We start from the raw sequence: 9,304 nt of genomic DNA on the forward strand, positions 1-9,304 counted from the left end.
ACCTGAAAACGTTGTATCATCGTCTACGGCTTAACTGTGCATACACAAACGGTTACCTATTTTGCCTTGGAGCGGCGCCAAAATCCACACTGTGATAATTATTTTTGTGTCAAAACAGTTGAACACATTTTATTAGAATATTGTGCCGCCTACATAGAACCGCGATCCCACTTCCTTGAAAACATTGAACGTCTAGAACAGGGACCAATAACTCTCAAAATTATTTTGGTATACCATGGATTTGTCCGTCGAAGCAACGCAAAGCTCTACGCAGTTTGTTCTCTTGTTTGTATGACATTGGCCTGATTTCAAAATTGTAAATTATGTGGCCCAAGCTCTGACCAAAAACCAAATTTGTGTAAGTCCGTCATCGCGCCAAGTCTACGACAGTTTTTTTTTCTCTTCTTTTTCCTGCTCTTTCTTGGGCCTTCCTTTTCTTCCCCCATCCTCAAACCTCAGTACAGAAGCACGCAGGCGACTGTAAACGCCGGCAAACATCTCTGCTTTTTCAATAAAGAGCCTTCTCTTTATCTCTCTCTTTCTCTCATGTCAGCTAATGTTAAGGCTGAATATATACTGGCTTAACAAGACTCTCACGTGCCTGAGAGGATTGGCTAATGCTGACGGCAGCTGACGGCAGAAGCTCACGGCCGATTCACGGTAGCACTTCTTTGTACGCCTCTTCAAGAAAAAAAAATCGCGTTGTGTGGCGTCCCACAGAGAAAAAGTTATGGTCATTCGAAGCACATGAAGGCGTTAACGAAAACAGCTGAAAAAGCCGCTAAAAAAGAACGAAGCCTGCCAAGCTCGAAAATTAAAAAAAAATAGCTGCAAGGATAATGCAACCAAAAACCCAACGGAATACATTTACACCCAAATTAAAAGAATCGGAGTACAGATACGAGAAATGTGGTGCAGACGACAACAGCGGTATTTTGATAACGGAGAATACCACGCCAAAGGGACGAGACAGAAATATGGAGTCAGGGATTGAGGTAACAGGAGAAGGTAAGAATATGCAGTTGAGTTGAAGCGCGAGGGCAGCTGTTGAAAATCATTGGGAAAATGCTCCATCCTGCGGTGGACATCCGACGCCGGATAATGGTGATGATGATGATGACGTGCCTGCAGGTTCACCTAGAGTTCCTATACAGGAACTCTAGGTTAACCGGGTTGCCGTCCGACGATGTTAACATGCCGCAGTTTTCAAACCCCCGCCTGTACTTGCTCGACCCTGACCTGCAGCGCCACTTACCCACTAACATGCCACGTTCAGATGCCACCTTACTGTGCCGACTGTGGATTGAAGTTGCTTTCACTAAAGCTTACTCATTCACTATCGGCATGACTGACAGCCCTGCATGTGACGTGTGCGCCACGGACGAGACAATAGAACACCTCTTGTGTCACTGTGTCCGGTTTGAAACGCAGAGACTGCACCTGTCAACCGCTTTCCGGAAACTCGACAACCAGCCATTAACTGCGCAAACTGTTCTGTGTCACAGACGTAGCCCATCACAGTCCGAAAAGGCCACAAAAGCACTACTTCGGTTCTTAAAGGACACAGGCCTGCCTCAACGATTGTAGAGACACGGTGTATCATTGTTCATTTGTCATTTGGTTAGTTATACCGTTTCAGTTTAGGCTTTATTAGCGCCTATTGTTTTGTTTTTGTAGTTATCTTTGATTTTTCTCTTCTTGCTTCTCAAGCTCTATTCCTGTCTTTTCAATACTCTTTCTTTCTCTTTAAATCCCTCCTTCCCCACTTCCCATGTGTAGGGTAGCCAACCGGACTGTAACCTGGTTAACCTCCCTGCCTTTCATGCACTGTATTATCCTTCCTTCCGACGACACATAGCTTTTTTTTGTTCTTGCTCGAAAGACAACAGCATCGTATAGGTGGTATTCGTTTAAAAGTTTAGCTGTCAATGTCTTTGCTTAGCAACACTGGAAACGGTCACAGACATGGCCGATGCGCCACTGACATGGCGCGGCGTAGGGTGCCTCGATGCGCGCCCGCTCCGCTGAGGGTGGCGCCACTCTTTGAAGGGGTCGGTGCCGCCAAGACCGGTTCTCGGGAGGCGCCGCCGCCATTTTCTTGCATCGCGCCGCCGCCGACTCCCGCGCTAGGCGCGCGAAAAGCGGCGCTCTTCACAAAGTTTTCTGCAGAATGCCTGAGTGCTGCGTTCCCCAGTTTTCTAACAGCGCTAAAAATGTCTGGAGGGTGTTTTCGTTTGCTATAGACCAAAAAAGGCGGCTTCTGTGGCCGGTGAAGATCAAGCGGGACAAGTGGCAGCCGACGAACCACTCCTGCATATGCAGTGTAGGTACCTGGCTTCTCAGCAGTGCCAAATCCATTTGGGGCTATTGTCAGCTTGTCTGTGTCGCTGTTTCTAGATAGCAGACGTACGGTTTTATATGTTTATGTTGGAGGTTTCGTCACGCTTTTGCGGCCTTTTTATATTTGATTGATGCAAACGGACGTGGCCTCTTAATTAAAGCGGGGGTCCGAATAAAACGTGTGGCACTTTGCACCTTCAGTCATTTCACTTTGTATCACAAAATAAGGCGCTCGTTGTAAGAAGGTGTGCGACCTTTCTTAGTCCCGAAGCGTCATCCCAGCGCATCATGCTTACTTTACCAAAGCGCATTTTTGGCAGTCGGAATGATATATCCCGAAGCGTAAAACTGCATCCGACGCGTTATGCTCGTGTTTCTCCGCGTTGTCTCAACTTAAGGTCTGTTATAAGTCTGGTTGTGCGCAAAAAGTATGAGATTTAAGACATTTATTCTCGCTTATCATGCCATAAAAGAGCGCATGAAGGTGAAAAGAAATGTGTCAATTACACCTCTATTTTGTGAATCATGTGCGGATGTGAGCCGATATGCGTGGATGCTAGTTTGTTCGATTTGCGTGATTTCACGTCATTTATTTTTATTTCTCGAGAGAAAAGGCACCTATATTGACAATTTATCGTGCAGGCTCACTTGAAAGGATCCTGTTTAGAACAAAACCGAGCAGAAGGATGGAAGAAGCTGAAGCCAAATGCTATGCCAACGCCTTTCCCAATCAGAGGTAGGCATTTACCACTTGATTGACTGGGTGTTTTCGTGTAAGTGCGTACATTACTTAACAAATCGGTGGTGGCCGCTGGGAAATGTTCCATGGCATCTGAGCCGTCGGTCTGGCATGGTTCACTTATTTTGACTTTAACACGTTACGCATGCATGCAAGTATGTATATGTATCGATGCTGCTTCTCCTGCTCTTATCGGGAGTCACTTCCACCTATTCAACTGTAATGTCGATCAGCCCACGCAACAACGTTAACCTCACGCATCCACTTAATCCATTTCCACCGGAAAAGGCACAATCGCTCGCCCTGGTTAATTATGACAAGTGTAAATGCTGAGATGCCAGTCATGCAGTGTTCCCGCTTTGTTCTTTGTCTTGATTTCCCGTTCCCCTGATTACCACGCTTTCCCTGAACTTACTGCTTAATTTCATCATTGGTTTGCAAATCGTTCTGCTTCCAGTTGCTCCAAAGCAGCGAAAGCCACCCAGAGACAGAACGCAGCCTGAGCCCACATCCAACAATGAAGAGGTGGACAACCCCGCTGAAGAACCTCACGCATAATCAGAGACGGCGGAAATGCTCCCCGAGTCAACTCAAACGGTATCACAAGAGACGTCATCGGAAAACCTCCAATTCAACAGCCCAGGTGTTGAAGCTTTGAATGTCGGAATTCCAAACTCGGCAAATAAAACTCTCACAGCTAATGAGACACACAGGGATTGTGCCGAGTTGAAAAAGCAGTTGGTAGACCTGGAAAAAGATATACCGTATTTCAAGAACATCACACACATGCTAAGAACGCAATTCAAAACCTCAAGAAGCAAGTTCGAAAGCATTCTAGCGTAATCATCATTACCTGTATTATAACTGCAGTGAAGTGTGTTTGTATCATTTTGCACATAATGTATTAGGTAACAGCAGTGGAGTATGTTGTTCATCATTTTGTACAAAATGTATTTTTGCTTCAAGGTATTAAATGACTATTCCTACTTCCGTGTAAGCCTTTATGTTTAGATTTCAGACCAAGGACGCTAATAAGATTCTCGCCGCGGCGGCCGCTTTTCTGATGGAGACAATACAAAACGCCCGTGTGTTCGAGATTTCGGCGCATGTTAAAGACCCCTAGGTGGTCAAAATTAATCCGGAGCCCTCCACAACGGCGCTCCTCATCGCCTATTTAGCGAAGGCGCGTTAAACCTCATCAATCAATCAATCAATCAATCAATCAATCAATCAATCAATCAATCAATCAATCAATCAATCAATCAATCAATAATGTTTCGATTGCACAGTGCATGCATGAAACAGTTTGCCGCCAGGCAATCCTATATATCTAAGTACCGCATAATAGTTTCAGTGGCCATAAGCGTGCCGGACATTCCTACTTGAATATCTAGCAGTTCCCTTCCTTCGTGTACTTCGCCTACTTTCTGCTATGTTTATATGTAAACGCAACGACAGCAAGTGCACGGCGCCGGTATTACAACGATGGCGAGAAGTTGCCCGCCGTGTCAACTATCGTAAAAAAAAGACAGGCTTTCACCATACCTTCGCTAATCATCTCAAAATAGAGAATCCTCCACCAAAACCTTACTCTTCTGTTCATGTACCATAAAAAGTAAAAGTAATGTATATCAAAAGTAAAGCCAAATCAAGCCCACACTGTTAGCAAGACCAGCACTATCAAGGCGCGTCACGCAGCAAACGCGCGCCCCGCGTCCAGCGGATGCAAGAAAATGGCGGTCGCGCTAGCAGACGACGCGGTTGTCCTCACCCTCAGCGGAGCGGGCGCGCATCGAGGCACCCTAGCGCGGCGTGGGCCACTGCGCCCGCTCGCGTCGAAAAAAAAAAAAACAAAAACACCGGCGTGCGTCGTCTGCTCCGTTCCAACCCGATTCTCAACGGGGGTGTCAACAGAGATGTTACTGATCGCATTCACAGTGGACTCGATGCAATAATTTGCGTTTGATGAGGTAGAGTTTGTAACGTGCAACATGTGCTTAGCACGGAGAAGTACCGCCATCCCTCGGAGCCCGATGTAACCACTGACGGCGCACTCACACGGTTGCCTGCATGCGCGTCTCGCCAGTGAATACAAGCAGTATCCTTACATAAGTGCCAGCACTGCCATGCCAAAGCACAGAAGTGCTTTGCTGTCCGAGATGTCGCACTTTTCAGGGCCTGCTTCCAAGTGAATTTAGATCCACGAGAAACTAAATACCGTGATTAACGTAGAGGTATACACATTTATTGGTGTTTCAGCATGGGAGAAGACGCTGCCACGCGTGTAGCGTTCAAAACGTCAGTCTTATCGATCACAACGAAGGTTGGACAGTTGATACACGACATACAACCTCTTTGTAAGCGCTATTCGATCAACGCCTTCGTATTGTTGTCCCCATTTTCTGGGACGTCTCTTGTTTTTATATCCCCCGGAGAAGCTGTCATGCACCAGTTTTAGTTTTTAGCCCTTTATGCGCTTATGATATGCACAGATGCTTGGTTAAACAGACTTTTCATATCGATACATCGACGTTCTTCTCTCTCTTTTGGTGTATCGCATCTCGCCTGGCCCTTCTACATGATAACACCACGAAACTTGTACCTGTCTGCTTGCGCAAATGAGAGCACTATAAGCTGCTCCTGCAGGAAGCATTCGAATTTCCCGTGCAGAAAAATAAAATTAACCTGGATGTTTTCGGGTGCGCAGCAACTACCAATGCGCTTTTGCAAGCTTATCCTGTGTTGCCCACGCGGACTGGCTATGATAACGCACTTTCACTTGAAAGGCTGAATAGGGAGTTAAAAAATATGAACAAAATATTTCCGACGACAATTAGCGTACGAACCAAAAGTTATATTAGGGGCGATTTATATGGCATGGTAATTTCCCTATTAAATTTTGAGGAACGGGCTATTTCACCCTCACTTTTGCAATGTGTGTGTTGTAGCTAGAAATGGACGATAAAGAAAGCTCAATTTGTTACAGTTGGTGCGATAACTGGTGAAAGCGCTAAATACCTTTTTCACCTACGCAGGAAGCACTTACGGAAGCATTTATCAAAAATACAAATGTCATTGACTGTCGAAAATGTTAATTTCATGCAAATAACGGTGCAAACTTTTATTCCCGTTATGCAAATAATAACCAGGGCAAGTTAATAACCAGCTGCCACTCTAACAACCACGGCTGTCATAACATACAAGCGCCAGCCCGGGGAAATTGCTCTATTTTGCAAAAACATGGACGCGCCCAGGCCGGTCTGACGCGATGCGCACGTAGGAAAAGGAGCGCTTATAATAGGGAAAAGAAAACACAGTGGCAGCTGGCTAATTAAGACTTGCTTGTGCCAATTGTCGTATGAGGAGCTAACCAAACCGAAGCTACTTTTGATGACAGAGACGGTCTTGACCGCACCCATCGCGTTATTACTCTTTCAGTGGCCAACAAACGCCCGCTGAATACTAAGCTGTTCTCCGGCTCGTCAAGTGAGGGTTCGCTGCGTCAGCTTAATATTATTACGCCATTAGGTTTGAAAACTTCGGCGACGCATCTCTCCAACTTCGCACAGCCAGCGTCACGAATTCAAGGTCGTTCGCCCCCGGCCAGCACTAAGCCGTCGTCTGCTATCAAACAAACAAGATCGCCACTAGGCCTAACCCGGCGCTTTGACCCAGGGTTCGCGGCGTTCGTGCATCGAAGCGCATGCAAGCCCAGATCTTTAGCAAGTGCTCTTTCCCGTTGCACGTTCCGAGATGTCGAACATAGAAGCGCCGTTTTCGATTCGACAGGGTTAGCGCGCTCACCTCGAAAGCTGTCGGCGGGGTCCGGGTGGGGCCGAGGCGGCGGACTCAGACCCACGGTCTGCAGCCCGAGTCGCGGGGACGACGGTGGAGCAGGTGCCCGGAGGCGCCACTCTGGCGCGGCACGGCCCGTTCGCCTGGTGACCGAGTCAGCGCCATTATCGAGCGAGACGCGATCGATAACAGGGAGCTTTCGGAAGCGCTCACGAGGTGGCGGTAGCGGTCCCGAGAGCTGGGAGCTTTGTAGATGGACTTAGCGCAATGCTTGGGAAGGTTTGGGCACCCCCCCCCCCCCCCTTCCTTATTCCTGGATCCTCGAGGCATATGCTCGGTGTGACCCATAGGGGAGAGTATACACCGTCACCATGGCAACCGAAGACGCCGCGCCGGATTCTTCGCCCGATTGATAGACTTTTTAACGACGCATTGCGGTAAGATGATAAAAAAGTAGTCGTGAAACTGCCGGAAGGTATTCATGTGTGCAGCAGGTCGAAGGTACAATGATCTATTATGCATATCCGTTAGATACTTTGTAGTGTAGCTGTCACATTGTCTAGATTCAGGCACGAGCAGCATATAAAAGACAACGCAAAGCAAAATGACGGACGGGCAGGAGGACAGAGAAACACAAACAGAACGAGAAATGAAGCTTCTCGTTTGGGCTAATGAACGCCTAGTAAGGTAAACAATAATTTTTATAATCGGAAAATTGAAATTATTTGCTGAATGTTTAACGTTCGTAGAATCCCCTTAGATGAGTGTATTGAATAGAGGGAATTAGCGGAGGGAATTCGGGGACAAATGTGAGTAGTTAACACAACAGTGGCATAAATGTACGTAGTTGACACGAAATATCAGTGTACTGTGTACAACTATACAACTAGTAAATAATATATTAAACAATGTCAAAGTCCAACATGCGCATGTTATGCAGAAATACAATCAAACACGATTATAACGAACCCGGATAGAGAGAATTATGCCATATATATTGAACAAAGAAAGTTCAGTTACGAAAATACACGCGAAACATATTCCTTATAACAAAGTTCACATCTGATATATCGAACTCGGCGCGCCTAGAATTGCCGCCAAAATGTATGGTCTCGGGGTGGCGATCGAGATGTTGATTGGCTGCGATTGAAATGTTGAGCCTCCCATGGAACGACGTGACTCCCTGCCCTGTCCGTAACTGTTTCCGACGCGTCTGACTCCCGTTTACACCCTCTCAGTCAGCAAGTCCGGACCAAGATGGAAGCATCGGCGAACTGTGGGAAGAGCCCGCCAACGTTCCCGATGTAGTGCTGAAAGGAGTGCCCTTCGAGGATTGCCTGAGTGTCGACGACGACGTTGCCCTCACTGTGAGCCCCTCGGACGCTGACACCGTCGCCGATGTCATGGCTGCGCTGGCGCTGCTGGAAGCACCGAAGAGGCGGAGGATGTCGCGAGTGGAAGCCGACCGATACTTGATGAAGCCCTGTCGGCAGTCGATGTGCCCCACCAATATTGTTTCAATATTGAAGGACACGGACTGCAACTGATGCAAATGATGTGTCATGTAGAGAATGTTGTGCTAGTTGACGCTGCCAAAACGAAATTTAGTGAAAAAAAGAATAACCGCTTTTTGGGAAACTAGGTATAGTTACAGTGGAAAGTGGCTTTATTGCTTGCAATAAATAGATAGTTTCGTGTATGGTAATGACATACTTTATTAATTACGCTCGTTTTTGCGTGCAGGGATGGCAGGAGGAGGGGTCCCGTGTATTGCGAACTCGTAACAAATAACTCGTTATTGGCTGGTTCGGCTATTTCGAACTATTGGATATATCGAACTAATCGTGGCGCATATTGCAGTTCGCTATGACCGGGTTTGACTGTAAGAGCCACAAAGGATAATACAGCCAATCGTAAAACAACTTCAATCTATAGTTCATCTCACAAGCTAGCTGCAGCACTGTGGAGGCGACATTGTTGTCCCCCTCAGGGCGCCTAACTCACCGCGAAGGAAGCGACAAAAGGCGCCGGGGCTGTGCGGTGCCACTTGCCGAGAGGGAGAAGGGAGTGTCCTTTCAGGACCTTCACGGCGGATTAGGCGCCCTCAGTGGGCGCACTATTGATAACAATGTAGCCTCCACAGTGCTGCAGCTAGCTTGTGAGATGAACTATAGATAATAAAAGTCAAAATACACGTGCGTCAGTAACCCGCGATCTTTCGGGAGCACGTTCAAATAAGTGCCATTTTGTTTTCCCCCTAAGACAGCGGGGCTCTTAGATTATCCCATAGCGCGACCGTAGTTATCAGCCTTGGCCTCACCGTGCACTCCCCGAGAAGTTGTCCGGCATTCGTTTTTCACGTATATTTCTATAGAGTACTTCTTCTATAGAGTAGCCGCGTTGAGTCCTAGACTGCAATGAGAGGAGCCC

At 47.1% G+C, this 9,304-nt stretch overlaps 2 protein-coding genes across 2 annotated transcripts in view; one reads left to right on the forward strand and one right to left on the reverse strand.

The window, feature by feature from the left end:
- The window catches only part of Unc-76 (fasciculation and elongation protein Unc-76), a 95,474-nt gene extending 88,444 nt beyond the window's left edge, over positions 1-7,030 (reverse strand). Inside the window, exon 1 of the mRNA XM_077674014.1 lies at positions 6,884-7,030. The gene's annotated coding sequence lies outside the window, so the exon portion shown is untranslated. The remainder of the gene's footprint in view (positions 1-6,883) is intronic.
- On the forward strand, positions 2,091-3,789 carry LOC144141491 (uncharacterized). The gene is made up of 3 exons (XM_077673047.1): positions 2,091-2,323; positions 2,983-3,076; positions 3,537-3,789. Exons 1-3 carry the CDS (start codon positions 2,171-2,173, stop codon positions 3,635-3,637), a joined length of 348 nt encoding a protein of 115 aa, XP_077529173.1. The 5' UTR covers positions 2,091-2,170; the 3' UTR covers positions 3,638-3,789.
- Positions 7,031-9,304: the final 2,274 nt, after the last annotated feature.

The sequence above is a fragment of the Haemaphysalis longicornis genome, unplaced genomic scaffold, assembly GCF_048455015.1.
Source record: "Haemaphysalis longicornis isolate Haplotype H1 unplaced genomic scaffold, Haemaphysalis longicornis Haplotype H1 scaffold_6, whole genome shotgun sequence".
In the NCBI taxonomy this organism is placed as follows: domain Eukaryota; kingdom Metazoa; phylum Arthropoda; class Arachnida; order Ixodida; family Ixodidae; genus Haemaphysalis; species Haemaphysalis longicornis.